The 17,822-nt window shown below is 45.8% G+C and overlaps 1 protein-coding gene and 1 long non-coding RNA gene across 4 annotated transcripts; one reads left to right on the forward strand and one right to left on the reverse strand.

Moving 5' to 3' along the window:
* The first annotated feature begins 858 nt into the window (after positions 1–858).
* On the forward strand, positions 859–1,280 carry LOC136368143 (uncharacterized). Its single transcript, XR_010744778.1, has 2 exons — positions 859–986; positions 1,085–1,280. It is a non-coding gene; the product is annotated as an uncharacterized lncRNA (long non-coding RNA).
* On the reverse strand, positions 1,281–14,847 carry MPG (N-methylpurine DNA glycosylase). 3 transcript variants are annotated; one of them, XM_066330185.1, is made up of 5 exons: positions 14,757–14,847; positions 10,652–10,790; positions 9,837–10,062; positions 6,622–6,826; positions 1,281–1,801 (listed from the first exon to the last, which is right to left on the reverse strand). In XM_066330185.1, the coding sequence occupies exons 3-5, from the start codon at positions 10,056–10,058 to the stop codon at positions 1,407–1,409; spliced, it is 822 nt and encodes a 273-aa protein (XP_066186282.1). In that variant the 5' UTR covers positions 10,059–10,062; positions 10,652–10,790; positions 14,757–14,847; the 3' UTR covers positions 1,281–1,406. The 3 variants fall into 3 exon arrangements, with proteins under 3 accessions (XP_066186282.1, XP_066186284.1, XP_066186285.1); XM_066330187.1 differs by lacking the exon at positions 14,757–14,847 and adding an exon at positions 13,787–14,183; XM_066330188.1 differs by lacking the exon at positions 14,757–14,847 and having other exon boundaries at positions 10,652–10,913.
* Between the last annotated feature and the right edge of the window lie 2,975 nt (positions 14,848–17,822).

The following is a 17,822-nucleotide window of genomic DNA, read 5'->3' on the forward strand; positions in this document are numbered from 1 at the left end:
GAGGCCACTGTCCCCCACAGGTGCTCACTGCTCCGTGCTGCACACACAGGGGAAGGGAGTGGGAACTCTCCCTCTCTGGTGGTGTGGCTTCTCAGGGTTTGCTGTTAGAAGCCTGTCAGGTGCCCTCTGAAGCCCTTCCCTTACACCACATGCGGCAGCTGGAGCTTTTCCCAGGGCTGCAGGCTCTCAGGAGCAGCCTCACTTGCCCACACAAACTGGGTGGAACTTACAGCTGACTTACCTTCCAGCAGCCACTGGGGGAGCTGCTCCATGACAGCGAGTCTGGCCCTGCAGCTGCAACAGGGATGGTAGAGAAAGCAAAAAACCGTATCTGACCTAAAAATCAGATCAACAGCACTATAGGCCCTGTCTCAACCAGCCTCAGCACCTGAGCATTAAGGTGAGCTGCTGCAGTCAGAAAAAAAGGCTGCTCAGAAGGGGCTAAACTAAATTCTTTCATGGGATGGGGACAAGAGTATTTAAAAACTTGACCTTTTTTATTGTACGTGAACCTTAAGGTGGGAGGTGTATCCCTGTCACCCACCCAGTGTGACTGCAGTCCTGCAGGTCCTGCCCTGAATCCTGGAGGGTTTTCCTTTCTGTACCTGAAGTCAGGCTGCTGCACCAGTGCTTTCCCTGTGTGGGGGTTAACACAGTGCCAAGTTCTGAACTGGTTTCAAAATCAGCTGGGAAAATGAACAAAACCCATTCTTGTTCTCCAAGGTGGACATTAGAGATAGGCAGAGGTTGGAAGGGGTCTCTGCTCAAAGGAAAGGTGTTAGCTCAGGTCACTCAGAACCCTGTCCTGTGGAGGTGTGAATGGCCCACAGCTTCTCTGGGGCCCTGTTCCAATGTCTGACCACCCTCATGGGGAAAAATTTTTCCATAGAACTAATGAGAACTTCCTGTTTTCCATTTGGTGGCCTATTGCCTCTCATCCTGTCTGACAGCAGCCTGGCTCTGTCTTCTCTATTCCCTCCCTTGAGGTGCTTGCAGACAACACTAAGATCCTACATCCTTCTCTCCCAGCTCCCATCCTTTCAGGCTGCTCTGCTGCCACCCAATTTTTTGACTGTTCCTACAGCAAGCAAGCACTGGCCTCTGCTGGGGGCTGAAGTGATGGGAGCAGCCCAGAGCTGTGACCCTTCTCCTCTCACCCACCCTAATTAACCTGGATCTGTTGGCAAGGGAGAAAGTGGCCTTCAGCGTCCAAAACCAGCCCCAGTTCTGGCTGGGAGGTCCATGCCAGTCTCCTGCAAATAAAGCTTCACCTTGCCCCATTCATTTTGACAAAGTACATTTATTGTTAAAACCCCCCCAAGCCCCCCTATCTGCCATGATGCAGCTTGAGGCCATTGTACAGAGCACAGCTCAAGTCCTGGTCCCTGGAACACTTGCAAGACTTGTCAGCTGCCTGGGGAGTGTCCCCTTGCTGCCATCTCTCTCTCCATCTTCTTGTCTACAACACTCACAAATCTGTTTCCTCGTAAATAAAACCTGAGTGGTTTCTGTGCCCACTCTCCCGTGTTGCCAATACCAATCCTGGTGGTGGTCACCACGTCCTGCTCCCCTGGCAGGTCCTGCCCAGGCACCATCCAGATTGCATCATCCTGAGTCAGGTCCCTTTGGTCAAAAGCCTTGTCGATGCCAAATGCCTGGCACAGCTTGGAGGGCCCATTGCAGAGCTGCCAGTCCTTGAGCAGCCTGCTGGGAGCTTTCCTGGAGGCCCTGCGCAGCTCCCTCATGGCATCCAGGCCCTGCAGAGGCTCCAAGGAACGCAGCAGCACTGCAGCCCCTTCTCCTGTGCACAACAAGAGCTGGGTGTTAGTACGGGGCCGTTTCCTGGGAATGCCTCACCTTTCAGCCCACTGCCAGCAGCACTTCAGCTCTGAGCCTGTGGCTCAGCCTGATGGAGGAGGGAATGGCCTGGCGCACCCAACCACGGGGCCTGTCCTCTGCTCCAAGGGCACTCCCTTCCCTCCTCCAAATCTCCAGTGTCCTGCAGCTCTGTGCCCTTCATTCTGCAGTGCTGACTTGCTCTTCCCAGCTCCACCTGATGTTGCTAAGTCTGGCTGCTGCTCCAAGGCTTGCCAAAGGGCAAGAGCTTTTTCTTATGTCAGCACAATGTTCAGGAATAAGTATACATCTGGTTTAGTTTTGGCAGAGGTATCCAAAGCTGCTCCCAAACCCAGTGGATTTCTAATAAACTCTGATTACAAGAACTCCAGCTAACAAAGGCAAGGAGAAATGAGTGTGGATGCTGCCAGCAGAAAGAGGCAGCTTGCAGAGTGAGGCTGGACAAAGAGAAACCTGGGCAGGAGCTGCAGGCACTGGGAGCAGACACTGCTGAGGCAGCCTGGGCTGGTACCAATCCAAACTCCCTCTGGAGCTGTAACAGCCTTGGTCACTGCACAGCTCCAACAGTGATTTGGACACGTGTCAGGGAAGCTCTCCCAAGGCAGGGACCTGGGGCAGGACAGGGCTGCACAGTCTGGCTGTGGGATGCACAGCTCTGGGAGCAACACTGAGCAGAGAGGACCTTTCTATGAAAAAGACTGACAAATTATTTTCTCAAATGTGATTTGCCACCCTCAGAGGCCTTAGGTCTCCTTCCCTCCCAGCTGCTGCAGCCAAGTGACAGTGGAGCAAAGACATAGCTCAGAGCAGACATTCCCTGTCTGACAAGGAAACATTTCCCTGGTATTTTCCAGTGGCCAGCAGGGAGGTCTTCTCCTGCCCCTGAATGGATGAGGAGAGCACTGGCACAGGGCCTGTGTGCAGCCCCACACAGGTCCCCTTGTGCTGGCCACCCACAGCTTTCCTCCTGCCAGCATCTGTGCCGTGCTGCTCCCCAAGAATCCCCTCTCCAGCCTTGAACATCTGGAGACATGCTCATGGCTGGCAAAGGCTTTTTTTGTAGACACTGGCAGATCCCTAAGGACCTGTGATTCCCAAAATAGAATCCCTCTCATGTTTTGTACAAATCCCACACTAAATTACCCCTCTGGGCTCCAAGTGAGGTCCTGGTTCCTGGCTCTGAGGTGTGCCTGCTTCCCTGAACCATCTTGGAGCCCCTGCTGCCCCCACTACAGCTCGGTGAAGTCAACAGCCTGAATTCCAACAGCTGTCAGCAATCTGTTCCCAGGCACTCCCTTCTCCAAGGAGAGGATTGATGCTAATCTGGCAGCCAAAAGCCACTTCCCTGGCCTAACAGTGATTTAGAGCTCAAAGGTCATTTTAGATTTTTAAGAACATGTTCCATGTCCTAATTCTGCTTTTTATCGATGCACAAAGAAACATCCTTCTCATCATGTTGCTGCCTCCCTGCCAGGAAAGACTGTGGGATTCTGAGCAATCACTAATTACACTTCTTGCTTTCATCCATCTCAAATGCAAGTGGAAACTGTGGTCACATTTGAATTGAACAGAGTTCCTTGGGAGTTCACATGAAGAGAGATGAGAGCTTGGAAAACTGCAGGTGCTCCCAGAGCAGCAGAATCCAGCCAGGGGACACTGGGAATTTCTGTCTCTGGCTGCTCTTTCTGCATTTCCAACTGGAAGTTTCCAGGTTCTTTCTAGCTGTGTGCAACACACTCCCTGCTCTGCCCAGAAAAATAGCCTTGGGAAGAGGTGGAGACAGCAGGCAGGACAAGAGTGCAGGGATGCCATGATGAGCTACTGCATTCTTCCCCTCACACCTCTGGGTCCTCCTGAGCAAACTTCCACATTAGAAATTTAATTTTAATTCCCAAAGAGTAGCTGAATCATTTGGACTCAACTCCAGAGCGCTTCAGCCTGGCTTCTTCCCCCTCCCAGCTTGCAGCAGTTCACTCCCAAGGGTCACCTGGGTTCAGCATCTGCCCAATGTGCACACACCAGCAGCAGCAGGGCCAGCTGGGGATGCTGAGTATTTATCTCCCCTGCTAAGAGTCACTCCATATAATGAGCAGCATTCAGGGCTAAAAGCTGGGATCTAACAGCACTGCAGAGGCCAATTCTCTCCCTGAGCAGCCAGGAATCATAACATGGCCATGGAGTCCCACATCCCTATGGTGCAGTTTCCTGCTCCTTCCCAGAAACAGCTCCAGCTCCCAGGCTTGGAAACAGCCCTTGGCCACTGGAGAGAAGAGAATTTTCTCCTCCATTCCCCCACCTGACTCAGTGCTCCCCAGTACTTCCTTCAAAATCCTAGTCTAGGAGCTGAAAGTTAGGGAGAAGTCCCTGCAGTGTGACCCTGGGCTGAGCATCACTGGGCTCTCAATTTTACAAGCTATTCTTTCAGATCTGGCAGCAAAATACAGACCTTGGCAAATTCCAGAGAGACAGATCACAGCTAAGTCAGAGAGAAGCATGACTGGCATTTATCCTCTTCCTAAGGCAAGGGAAGCCCCACATCTCCCTTAACTCTAAGGAAAGCTTAGTACTGAGATTACTGTGCTGCTCAGGATGTACTGTAGGATTTATGCACACTGAAAGACTTCGGCTGTATTTTTTCTATAAGCTCTTCTCCTCCACCACCCATGATCTCTCCATATGTAGTGATGCCATGGCTTCAGGCAGTTGCAGTATTTCACTCTGTGATGGGAAGACCTCTCACAGTAAAATTCCCCAGGATGTCACTTTGTCTCAGTGATGTGCACAAAGATTTCCCCTTCCTCACTGACAGAGAACACTAGAGCCCCCCTCATCTCATTATGGCTTTATGAACACTCTTCCCATCCCTAAGTGATACTGAAGCCTGAACTCCATCATAAACCAATAAACAGAGAAGGTTTATTCCACCTGCAGTCAGAGGCTGGGAGGTTGTGTATCAAAACAAGTGATCCCTAAAGAGTCAGAGTTCCACTGCTTCAGAGGATACACTTGTCCCTTGGAGCTGCTTGCCTTCAGAGTGTGGTCTGTGCTATGAAGAAAGACCAAATTATACCACATGAGATGGGGTGTTTTTGCCAGGGTTTGTGTTTTTTCACAGCCAGAATCAAAACAAAGTTTCCAACATCTATCCCATATCCAGAGAATGAAGTGCTTTTGCACCCAGGTGCCACCATGAAGATGACTCCCTCAATCTTTCCCTCAGACTTAACAACAGCACAATCAAACAACTTCTCCCTCTAACTGGAGAAAAAACATCTCGGGTGTGATTCCTCCCCAAATTCTTTCTTCCAACACTCCTGCATGTGAGCAAATACACAGAAGGAGCAGCTCCTGTTTTGTAGCAGCATCAGTGATGCACAATGTGCACAGCCATGGTATTGACTGCAGTGCTCTGACAAAGCTGGCAGTGACAGCTCTGCCTGGTGTCACTCATGTGGGGAGGGAGTTTGGAACAAAAAATCCAATGAATTCCATCACCACAGGGAGCCCTTTAACGGCTTTGCTACAAAACTAAACACAGGTATATAAGCAAAAGTTTCCCAAAGTCTAGATTTCAAAGAAATCTTTCTAGAATTCAAAGGCTAAACGTACTTTTCTTTTTTTTTTTTAAACCAAAAGAATTATTCTTAATATTTCAAATCCTAGCCTGACAAATGAACCATGTGCTTTCATTATCTGAACAGACTTGGCAGAGCTGATGTAATGAAGTTCACATGTGTTCCTCCCCCAGACTCCAGACCCCCATTTGAAAGTCAGGCTCTTCCCCCACACTAGAATCTGGCACTGTTCTTCTGCTGGGCTTCTGTCCAAGGGCCAAAACCTGAGCATTAATGGTCACAGTTACATTTGTTTTCCACTTAGGAATACACAAGCTTTTTAACCTTTATCGTTGAAATAGTGAAAAAGAAAATAAATTGGGTTTGAGATTTTTTTCTAACAGTGAGCAGTTACCTGGGAAACACTTGCTGCCATTTCAAGGTGTCTAAACAACAGCTTCACTGCAAGGCAAATACTGTCATTCTTACAGGGAAGGAAAAAACAGAAGTTTTCAGCAACACTTACTTGTTAAGTCTTGAAATGTGGAAGAACAGTTTCAGTAAATTTCAGAATAATTTAATTAGAGCTTGATTATTTTTCTTGAGAATAATAAAAGAAGATTGAAGCTTCTGTAACAATCTGGGCATTTTGATTTGGGTGGGTTTTGCTGGCTTTTAGATACAGCTAGACAGCTAAAATGCTCCTACTGACTCTTTGCTTAAGCTTAGGACATCTCAGACTTTGTTTTCCCCAACATTTCATTCAGCCTCTGAAGATAAAGGTAGGAGACAGAGGAGTTTCCTGCCATGGCAACAGACACCAAGATTTAGGCTGTCATTAATGACTCAGTTTTTCTCTACGTCACCACTTTTGAGGAACAAGGTTCCTCACATGACTGAGGCAGCAGCCCAGGTCATCAAAACTGAAAGCTCCATCCTATCCGGATTCTCCCTCATTTCTCAATCTCTGTGTGCCTCAACAGCTCCCACAGCTCCCAGCTGGGACAAACTGGGAAGCTGGAGATGGGCTCTGCCTGTCCACAAGTACACTCTGCTCACAGTGGCAAAGTCCAGGTCCCAAGGGATGATGACAGCAAGTCACTGACATCAGAGACCCCACAGAGAGCTCACAGGTGACTTGCAGCACCACTGCAGCTTGAAATGTCAGCCCCATCGTGCTGGCATTCCATCTCTCTCAGCCTCAGCTTACCTTGGCTGGAAACATTCATGCAGAAATAAATCCCATAGATCTGATACACGTACAGAGTTCCTGGCTTCATGAACATCGCTGCGTTTCGTTGTGTTTGCTTCCCACCTTTCGAGTGGGAGGCTTCATCTTCCCCACCCAGATAAGCTTCTGTTTCAACAATCCTGCCCCAGAGCTCTCTGCCATCAGGAAGTTTGCGAACTAAAATCTGAAAGAGAGGTCAGAGTGCATCAGTTACCAGCCCTCAGTACAAAATAACCACAGCAAGGGCTGTGGGAACAGAGAAGTTGGAAAGAAAGGACCTGATGGTACTAAATCCTCTCCAGTTAGCAGCCTGTAAGGTAACACAAACTCTTCCAGCTTCCACTGCTCAGGCTACAGCCCAGTACAAGGAGTTCCTACCTGTCACTCACCCCACAAAATGCCTGCAATGTCTAGATGAAGCAGTATTAAAAAGAATCAGTTTATGATCCTACATATACTAAAGCCCATGGAGTTGCTTTTGTGGTTATTTTCTGTATTCTCCACTCCAATCCATCAGGTTTAAGGCAAAAATCACTGCTGGTATCAACCTTGAAGCATCATGAATGTATAATCTTTAGATCAGAAGAAATATGACAGTGGCACAATTAAATAACTGCTATGATTAGACAGTTCCTCTCCCTAGAGATGTTTCAAACAAGTCCCAGTTCCAAATCACAGAGATAATCAGCTCTAGAGAGAGCATTGATGCTATTTCAGTATTTTCTGCACCACAGAGAAGGGCAGTGCAGGAGAGCTGGGAATTGGCTTCAGGCAAACAACAGATCTTTGTTATTACAGTGTGTTCTTGCTGCTGGTACCTCCTTAAATAAAACAAAGCAGATGCAGGGGAAACAAATCATGACAGTCAAAAGATTCTCTTTAAAAATAAAACCACCACTAAACTTTGTACAAAGGAATTTGTGGTTTGACCTGATTTCTAAACTTCATGCTTTGCTCAGTGTGTATGAAATACCGCAGCAGGGTCTTGTCTGGGCACCAGCTATCAGTTTAATTATAACACTTTAATTATGCAGCCATTCAAAAATGACCTTCAGAAAACAAAGCTTAATTCCTAACAGATGTCTGGGCTGGCCTGCTAATGCAGATATTGATTTGATCCATAATGGATGCTCCAGAGTTGGTTTCCAAAGCTGCAGCTCTGGTATATCACAGTTTCCCTACAGCACTTGTCAAACTGTTGAAAATAATCTGTTTATTACTTTTTATGAAAAATAAAAAAGCACTGGTGTTCAACAAGTGCCTAGGGACACCCCAAAACCAGAGCCATGTGGTCACATTTGTCTATCAGTATGATGAAATGCAATGGTTAGGTTATGGGTTTAAAGCATCCAGGCATTTCGCTGTCTTCAGAAACACCAAATACTCTGTTGAAAAAAAAAGTTTAAAAATGGTGATAATTCCCAACACCTCAAAGTAAGCCGTTTCATAAAGGTTCTTTTTCTCATTGCGGGTGTATCTTGATGTTAGGGCAGTTCCCTCTGGAAGGCCATTTCCTGCATGTATCTTTTTTGTTTCCAAGAACTCAGGTATCATGAAGGTAAGCAAGATTAATACACCAGATGCCTCCAAAATTTGATACAATGAAGGTAATGAAGGAAACATTAAATTACCTTTATGAGAGAACAGGCTGAGTCATGGGAGACTGGGGGTTATACTTCAAAGAAAATGTAAAATTAAGATAGAAGTCATGTGGTTTGTAATACTAGGCTTAAATAGTAAAAATACAGAATTAGGACTCAAAAATCATCTGCCTGGAGTAACTGAATGCATGAAGGTGATGGAGCCATTAAGTCAACCAAAAAGTATCAGTAGAGACCTCAGGCACCCTCAGATAGACCAGGACATGTGCAATGTTTTCTCAGACACCATCAAATGTGCAGAGCAAGGAATCAGGAACCTCATGAGCAAAGACTCAGTTCTCAGATCTGGAGCAAAACACAAAGTCTTTCCCAAAGACTTATTCCTGAAAAACAACTTAGGATCGTGACAGTGAAGGATAAAGTTCAGTGTCTTTTCAAAAGCATGAAAGCCCAAAAATAATCTACCAGAGTCCTGCCTACCAGCAAAAAGAGGAAACTACATCAAGTGAGGGAGCTGCTTGGGGAGAACTTTGGAGGCAGCCAAAGGTTAAAGCCTGAAAGGCAGGCCTCTAGCAGGATGTCTGCAAAGATAGCAACACATGTGGAGTATCACAAAGGGGTGAAGGCAGAGCAGAAAGAAAACCAGCGGGGCTAAAAGGCAGAGCAAAGGCATCACTTAAGAGCAAGATATCCTTAGAAAATAAAAAAAGGCTGGATGCAGCAAAACAGGCCAAAAGCAACAGTTTGTGGAACAAATTCCTGCAGTTATCTAAAGCCATGAGAACCCAGACTGCTCACCCTGCAGACAATAAAGGTATAAAAAAAGACTCAGAGAAGATAACACAACAGCAGTGAAACTGAACACACATTTTGCAGTTGAGTTTAGAAGGTCCTGGGCTTTTTAGAGGGAAAACACTGAGGGAACTCCCTCCACTGGAAACAGCCAGAGAGTTTTCTGAAGGACTCACTAAGCAGAAGAGTGAATCTCCCCCACTCTGATTTCCAAAGGCTTTCAGCAAGGTCCAAAGACTGCTCCAAGTTTATGCAATGGGCTAAGGGAGAAGTCCTTGTATGAACTTGGAAACTCAGAAACAAAGACAGGAATGGCAATATTTGGAGTGAAGAGAGCTTAACTGTGGGACTGTGCAATCCTTAGCATAACAAGACAGTAAAATGGAGGCAAAGAAGATGCTGCTGACTGCAGAGCATTACTTTCCACTGGGCTAAGCAAGAAACAAAAACAAGTAAAGCAATTGCTGAAAGGAAAATAATGGGCCTGTAACAGCCTTCAAACCACAAGCAGCTAAGCACGTTTTAGTAAATAGAAAAAAGGGAGGAAAACTCCACCAAATAAAAACCCAATTAAAAATGTGACAGGCTAAACCTGAAAAATTACTCCTCTGACTTCATCTAGAATAGATTCAGCTACTGGTCTTTAAATTCCACTGCACTTAGGAAGAGAAGGAATGAGAGCTGTACTCCTAAAATAGCCAAGCCTGGGAGTCAAATGGCAAAAAAAGAATTCCATCCGTTTACACTAAGTTACTAGCAAGCAAATGCTCCAGCACAAGAATGTCAGTGCTCATGTCTTACCTGTCCCAGAAAGGACTTGGCCAGACTGACACAGGGCTGGTTGAAAAAATCTTCTTGTAGCTGAGGAGAATTTTTTTTCTCTATCACAAAATATTTGCTGCTCTTTGGAGAAGCATCTGCTCCAGGTGTAGTGTTCAGCTGCTCCACGGCACCGATCTGAGGGAAGCTGGTGCTGTTTTGAAGAGCACTTAATTGAGCCAACAGCTTTCTTTTTCTTGGCATGGTTCTAGAAAATGGATATGAGTATAATTAGGATTATAAAGCTTATTTAAAAGCAACTAATTTCCACAAACTTTTGTTTTTACACATCTCTCCACAACAATGAACCTGAGAGCAACCACTACATGGTCAGCCTATGCAAACTGCAGCAGCAGGTGACAGGTTTAGCTGTGTTTGCACCAGGCCGGGCAAATATTGGGCTCTACTGATGAGCAAACAGAAAACAGCAGTTTGAGTATTCACCTTTTAAAGACTGCAGATAAAAGCAACTCTGCTCCACTAAGTATTGAAAATAAGTTTGCTTATTATGTTAGGAAATTCAGAAAGTGTAAGCAAAGATGAACCAGTAGTTTTTACCTAAGGCTAACATAATCTTTTAAGCAGATGGAAAAAAACAGAAAACAAGCACTTCAAAAATTGAGCTGCCTCAGAAAGCCCACAGAAGTCACGTATCAATCATTTTCAAAGGCACTGTAACTGGATCAGAATCTAAACCTCCACATGAAATTCAGAGGTGTCCTTTTCACAGTCACAAACTTCTTTATTGTGCTGTAGAAGGGTTTGTGTTAGAATCTCCCCAAAATGATTCAACTTACCAGAAAGATTGAACCTACTCTTCCAGCCAACAACATGGACCTGAGGCAACTACATCACGTGCAATTGTTCTTCTGGTTCATCACTTCCCTGTGTGAGCTCTAAAAAGCTGTTTCCTTTTCAGTGCTGCAGTCCTTATACCTGTTGAAGAGGTAACACCATTTATTCAGTGGCTTTGAAACAGGCCAGAAGATTGTGGCAATCCAATGGAGATGTGATACCAAGAGTGCACCATTAGATCAAACTCCAGAATAATTTGCAGTTTTTTGTTGGTCCAGAAAAAGCCCATCTCCCAGATGGGCAGTGCTGGAGATGCTCTTTACCCTTTGCTATGCAGTGAGGAATGCACTTTTCCTATACTGAATACACACAAAGCTGAAACAAAACTTCAAACACCCCCATTGGCACTAAATTTGGAAAGTGTCAGCTTAAAAAAAAAAGGATTTGTACAAGAGAATGCAAAGACACCAGTTCTAAATTGAACAACATACAAATGTAAGGGTCCAACATCATACAGATTTAGAAATGGTGGAAGAATCCTACACACAGTTGAACCTACAAGTAAGTATATACATAACTAATTAGCTGTTGCCATTCGTTTTTCACCAGATCATCAACATTGAAAAACTACTACAAAAACTTTCAACATCAAAACCAATCTTTATCTTGGTCTGATGATTCTAACAATGAAGTTCCATCAGCAACAGTTTCTTTTCACTACAGTGAAACAAATTCAGCATTGCTTCAATCTGAATCACCAGTGCCAATTCCCCAGCAGTGTTATGTTTCACTTCAGAAGAATCCAGACACAAACATATAAAAATAGGCAGCAAAAAAAATCAAATCACATTGGCATGACTGGCAGAGACGTGGGATGGTTTGATTTTTTTTCTGAACACCTAATTATTGCAATAATTCCATGGTGTTAGAGACTTGCCATAGAACCACCAGCTTCATACCAGGTACTCTACTCTGAACTGTGGCTTTTAGCTGGTGGGAATTCTTTAAAATTTTGTCAGAACTCACCAGACTGCCTTAGACAAAACTGTCTGGTGGCCTGGGCAAATGAGTCCTGTCTAGGAGAAAGTGCTGCAGGAAGGAAGGGCCAGAGAAAAGACTTCACCATTTCAGACTGACCCTCTGAAACACTCAGCCAAGGCAGAACTTCCCACTGAAGACCTCCAGAGCTCTGTGACAGTATTAACTGGAACTTCCAGCTCATCAGCCACACATAAAGACACTGCAAACGTGGCTGACTCGAGCGGAGCATTAACTCATTTCTAATTTGTGCTCTCATGGAATGTGACATTAGAAACAGGATCTGAGCTGCCTGGCACCTACTGCACTTCCAATTAAATCAATCCTAAACGCTGCAAGTGCTCTTATTGATGTGTCAGAGCAGCAGCCTCAGGACACTTGTAACTTCATTGCTATGGGCTGATCCTTGACACATCCCAGCACCTTCAATAGGAGCAGCAGCAGGAAACTGCCTCCTAGCCAGGGGAAATGGGTCATGTACAGAAACAGGAGTGCACAGTGAGGGGCTGCAGCACCAGCTTAGAAACACCAGAAAAAAACCCCCCACATTCTACCCCCTGTCCTCCTGCTTGCTCATAGCAGGATCTGAAACACAAAGCTCTGTGCCTCAAAGCCTATCTACGCTTTCTGAAAAGGATGCTGCTTGTAAACACAAATCTCTTCTTGCCCAAGAAAAACCACACTGTAGAAGGCAACACACAATGGATCCAAGCCCTGCGTATTTGAGAAGGAAGAGGCTCAACCTTTTCTGTAAGTCTATGTACAAATTCAGCAGCTCTTCATTTCTATCTAGATTTTCTTGCTTGTATAATAAACAAATTCTACTCCTGGGCCTCAAATAATGAGCCCTGGGTTTAATCACTTTTTACTAATCCTGCTGTAACCAAATTAACTACAAGTTGTTGAGCACATCTGGGAAACACATACAAAAAACAATGGTACAGAAGTCAGAAAAGGAAGATCAAGAGTTGAATCAGTCAGCACAAATGCCTGCTGGGCTAATCTCAGGCAAGTGATTCAGGAGCCTGCAAGGCAGAATTGGAGAGACACTGCAAATCTGTGTAAAACCCAGCTCAGCAGCAGATACACCCTCTAGTCAAGGCACCACAGAGTCTACGGAGGATTCTTTAATCCTTCTAACAAGACTGCATTTGCAGGCATTTCCTTAGGTATTTAATGAGTTTTCATGAAAAGAAGGCAAAAAAAGAAAAAGAAAAAAATCCCACCAGCAATTTACATGTACTTTTGCCTCCCAGGTCCAGATACCTGCAAAACCTTCCTCAGGTACATCAATTTTTCTGACAGAATAATGAAGAAGAGGACATAAAAACAGTGCCACTTCTGGAGAGACAATTCCTCACAGCAATTCCCAGCTGTACAGATTTTAAGTGGGAGCACATGCTAGGGCAGTGCTGGGTCAGACCAAAGGAGACCTCTCCCTGTATCCTGCTCTCCAGCCCAGGTCAAGAACAGGAGCCTGGGGAAGAACAGAATAAACATCCAGTGCTCCCCCACACATCCTCTATTTCTCTGGACTGGAACCTTCTAACCCAGGCACAGTCTTCCCTGAAGCTCTGTGACAGTAGCCAAAAGGAAGATTTTACCAAGGAAGAAAACTTCGCAGAGTTAGTAATTACTGCTCCAAAAACTCACTCATTTTGTGTGGAGAATTAACACTGCTCCCCACACATATGAATCAGTTTACACCTGCACTTCAGCACCTTCAGCCCTCTACTTTACCACCTTAAATAAGGCAAAGCCAGCTGGAAACACTGATTTTCCATGTTATCTACATACCCTCCCTGCAGCACCACAGTGACCTCCAGCCATCAGGAGATCTGCCCATTTACTCACATCCTCTTTCCTATCTTTGCAACAACTGTGTATTTATGACAGGGGCACTCCCTTATTATGTCCAGGGCTGCTCAGGTAAAGGGCTCCTGTTTAAAACCTTCCTGAAATCTGAGTACAGACTGTAAGCCAAACCTGAATGTGATTATCTAGACCTGCAGAAAATCCCAGCGTTTTTTTAAGGCATGACTTTAAGCCACATTGATTTTTCTCCCCTAGATACTTATGCAGCTGTCCAATAATCTTACCTTACTACATTTTCTATTAATTCACTTGCTGGTAGTCAAACTTTCAGGTCTGCAGTCCTTGGTTTTCCTCTAGAATCCTGTTTAAAAATTAGTGACACATTTGTTGCTGAAACCATCACTAGCAACACTGTCCTTAGGGACTGCATCTGGTTTGGTAGTTTATTGCTGCCTGTTTCTGCCAGTTTGGCAACTTACTCCTGCCTGTTATTCCTGTCTTCTTGTTCCATAACCTCTTAAACAGACATTTTAAGGCAGATCCTTCGGTGAGCTCTCAGCATGAATGATGTCTCTCTGCCTTTCCTGTCTAGTCTATCCTATTAGTAACCAGAAGTAAGTTAATGATGTATATAGTTTTCTGTACAACAGTGTGAGAAGCAGGAAAAAAAAAACCAAAACAATAAAAAAACCCCTTGAATAAAGAGTGCAGGCATGAACCAACATAACCACTGAGTCAATTTTGCCACAGACAGATTCCGACAGCACGTGCAACCCTAATACCTAAAAAATATGCCAAAAGGGATGCTTTTATTCACCTTACTTATGGCTGGGGATCCCATTTCCTTGCAATTCAACTCCTCGCTCCTACTCTCTACCGGGCATCCTGAGCTTTTTATGGGATGAAAGTTAACCCATCCTTCTGTAAAGAACAAAGAAGGTAACAACGAGCAATGACGAAAACCAAAACGAAAGCCTTCACAGCAGCACGACGCTCAGTTTTGGTTGAGGACACTCGTGATTTGGAGCGGAATCCATAGGCCGCAATGAGGGCCGCGCCTGGCAGTGCTGGGCGATGTCGACCGGGCCCCTTCGGGCGCTGCCGGCGCCGCGGCCGAGCCCCAGGAGTCTGAAGTCCCTCCTCCTCCGCCCGCCCCGGTCATTCCTGGCTATTCCCGGTCATTCCCGGCTATTCCCGGCTATTCCCGGTCATTCCCGGCTATGCCCGGCCGTTCCCGGGCTCCCCCTCACGCACCTGCCGGGCTCGTTCCCGCGGCGGGCGGGGCGCGCGCAGCCCCTGCCGCGGCCCCGCGGAAACCCCGCAGCTGCCGTGAGGGGCGGGGCCGCGGCGGCGGCGGGAGAGGCGCGGCGCTGAGGGGGAAGGAGCCGCTGGCGGCGCGGGGTTCGCGGCGCTGTGGGGATCTCTCTCCTTGCTCAGCGGTGTTTCGTCGTGGGTGTTGTTTTCTGGAGGGCAGACCCTCTGTAAAGCAGCGTTTGAAGTCTCGCTGGTTTTCAGCATCCACTCCTAGGTCTCTCATGTTAATCGTTAATTCGTCAATACGAAGGCTGAGAGAATTAAGGGTGTTCAGCCTGGGTTAGAGAAGGCACGTGGAGAATTTAGAGCCTCTTCCGGTGGCTAAAGGGGCTTCAGGAGAGTTGGAGAGAGACTTTGGACAAGGGCCTGGAATGACAGGACAAAGAGGAATGGCTTCAAACTGACAGAGGAGACATCGGGAAGGAATTTTTCCCTGTGAGGGTACCGAGGCCCAGGCACAGGTGGTCCGGAGAAGCTGTGCCTGCCCCATCCCTGGAAGCGTCCAAGGCCGGGTTGGACAGACCTGGGATAATGGGAGGTGTCCCTGCCCATATCAGAGGGTGGAACTGAGTGATCTTTGAGATCCCTTCCAACCCAAATTACTTTGTGATTTTACTCCAGAAAGGTCATGAACACATATTCCGATGGGCATGCATGGTCACAAGCTGGCTTTATAGAGAGCTACATTAATTGCTCCCTCAGTTCCCCAAATAACAAGTGTCTGGCCTGCAGAAAAATTTCTTGGCTTCAGCTTTTATCCAGATGGAGCATATGGACAAAATGGGGTCAAAATACGATTTTTCCTCACAACATTCTGGGGACATGCAGTTGTGGCTATTGATTCATAAACAAGTGTTTGCACAAAGGGTATGAGGGAAAATCTGATGAATCCAAGTGGATTTATTCCCATTTGTGTAATAAAATACTCATACTAGAATAGCACCAGCTAGGACCCAGTGATGCAGAGAACAAGCATTTACTGTCTACCCCTTTTTGAATTTGGAAAGGAGAAGGATAAATTACTGACTATAATTTTAGGGCACATTGACAGCTTTGGAGGTGCAGCCAGAAGTATGAGTAGCTAAAGGTTCTTATGGAGGCAGAAATAGGGATCAGTTCATTTGAGCATGGAGTCATGAGTAGGGCAGATGAAGAGCTGACATTGCTGTAAACCATGAATGGAGCCCAGAATTTCCAAACGTTTCTCTTCCAGTTTAATAAGAAGGTGTAAAAAAAATACCCAAACAAACCACGAATGGAGCAAACATAGAGCCTGTTACACAATATTCATCCTTTTTGGCCATGAATAAACAACGGATACACTTTGGAACCCAAAGCAACTTCAAGAATGCACTGAAAAGCCCTTAAATCTTTGTAAAGCATGATAGCACTGCTACTGTAATGGTGTAAAAAAAAAAAAAAAAAAAAAAAAAAAAAAAAAAGGAAGGAAACATGAATTAAATCTTAAAGGTATTGATACTGGAGATCTCTGTATGATGTTTTAGTTAAAATAGATTTAAAATAAGCTCACAAGAGTGAGGAATCCCTGGAGGGATGTTACCTCCTGGCTGCACAGATGTGTTTAGCTGCAGTCTGAAACAAGCCGTTTGTGTGTTAGCAAAGACAACAATCATTTTAAAATGATTAACAATGTTGACTGAGTGTCTTTGAAAGAGCATCTTGGACTTCCTGACTTGCATGGTTCACATCCCAGCTTTAATGTGGTATTAATATAAAAGAGGAAGACCAAGAACGTGCGTGAAAAGGAAGATAACCAAACATCAAACTGATCTTTCAGTGAATTATGAAACTTAAAGGAGAAACTGAGCAAGAATGAGAGCTGTGGGAAGGATTTCCTGGGGTCAGACTAGTTCAGCTCTGCAGACTTTTCCCCTGTGGGAGTCTGTGGGACAGGCTCTCTCAGGAATGCTGGCTTCTTTGGCAGCAGAGCTATTTTGTGCCCAAAGGAAGTATTTAAAACTTTTAGCACCTGAGGAATGCAAATTGCTCCAAGCAACATCATATGCCATGTTCTTCATTTGTCCAATAACTTTACTGTTACAAAATCAATGCCTAAAATAGCCTCCTGTAAAAGCAGATCTGTTTGAGAAGATTAAAGTTCCCTTCCCTGTGAGGCACAAAAACTTTTTAATGTGAGAGGAATGACTTGGAATCTGCGGTTAGAAAATCTGGCTGGTGGAGACCCTGGGGTCTGTGGCACAATGGCTGCACACAGCACGCCAGGCTTTTCTTGGAGCAAAAACTGTTTGCAGAGTGGTTCCCTACAGCTCTCAGGCTGTGCAGAGCCCTGACTTACCATCCTTTTACAGCCAGGACAGCAGAGCAGCATGGAAGCAGGACAAAGCAGTAGGGGCAGATTTTCAAGTTTTCTCTTTGTAAGGTGCCAAATGAAGCTTCAGCAGTGTCTGCTGAAAGCCTCCTCTGTCCCGTTAGGAAGAGACACGGAATTCCCCACTGGCCATTGCCTGGACACTTCACGTGGCCACGCTGCTCTTGCCAGCAGTGTGGGACAGCTGCAACACTTCATGAGCCAACTCTTGAAGAATTCCTGTGGATGAAAGCACTCCAAACAGCACAAGGTTTTTATGACATCCCCTCCTGGCCTCTCCTGACATCCAGTCTTGGCTGCTGCTTCCTACTTATCCACAACTGCCAGTGTATCTTATCCAAAGCTATTTCCAACCAGCATTTAGCTACATACAGCACTCCAGTTAGTACCAGAACAAACCTGCTGCTGGGAGAGGTGCTCGTAGCTACTTTGGTATCTCCCACACCCGAGCTGAGCTACAGATCAAATGTCCAGTTCTGTAAACCAAGCCCATTCAATTCGTTATGTAAGCAGACGTGTGTGTGTGATCCTAAATTTGGGGATATCCGTGGTAGGTACCGGTCCACCTGCTTTGCACTCAGGGTGCAAAGAATCCTTCCAAGTGCACTGCAAGCAATGGGAAAAGCCAGTAAAGCAACACAGCTCCTGGGAGCCTC

Source organism: Sylvia atricapilla, chromosome 15, assembly GCF_009819655.1.
Source record: "Sylvia atricapilla isolate bSylAtr1 chromosome 15, bSylAtr1.pri, whole genome shotgun sequence".
NCBI lineage: Eukaryota > Metazoa > Chordata > Aves > Passeriformes > Sylviidae > Sylvia > Sylvia atricapilla.

Coding starts and splice junctions, on each gene's coding strand:
- MPG (XM_066330185.1), bottom strand. CDS start 10,058: ATGCCAAGAAAAAGAAAGCTGTTGGCTCAATTAAGTGCTCTTCAAAAC. Junction 6,827..9,836: donor CCAAGTCCTTTCTGGGACAG/GTAAGACATGAG, acceptor CCTCTCTTTCAG/ATTTTAGTTCGCAAACTTCC. Junction 1,802..6,621: donor CATGAATGTTTCCAGCCAAG/GTAAGCTGAGGC, acceptor TGTTGTGCACAG/GAGAAGGGGCTGCAGTGCTG.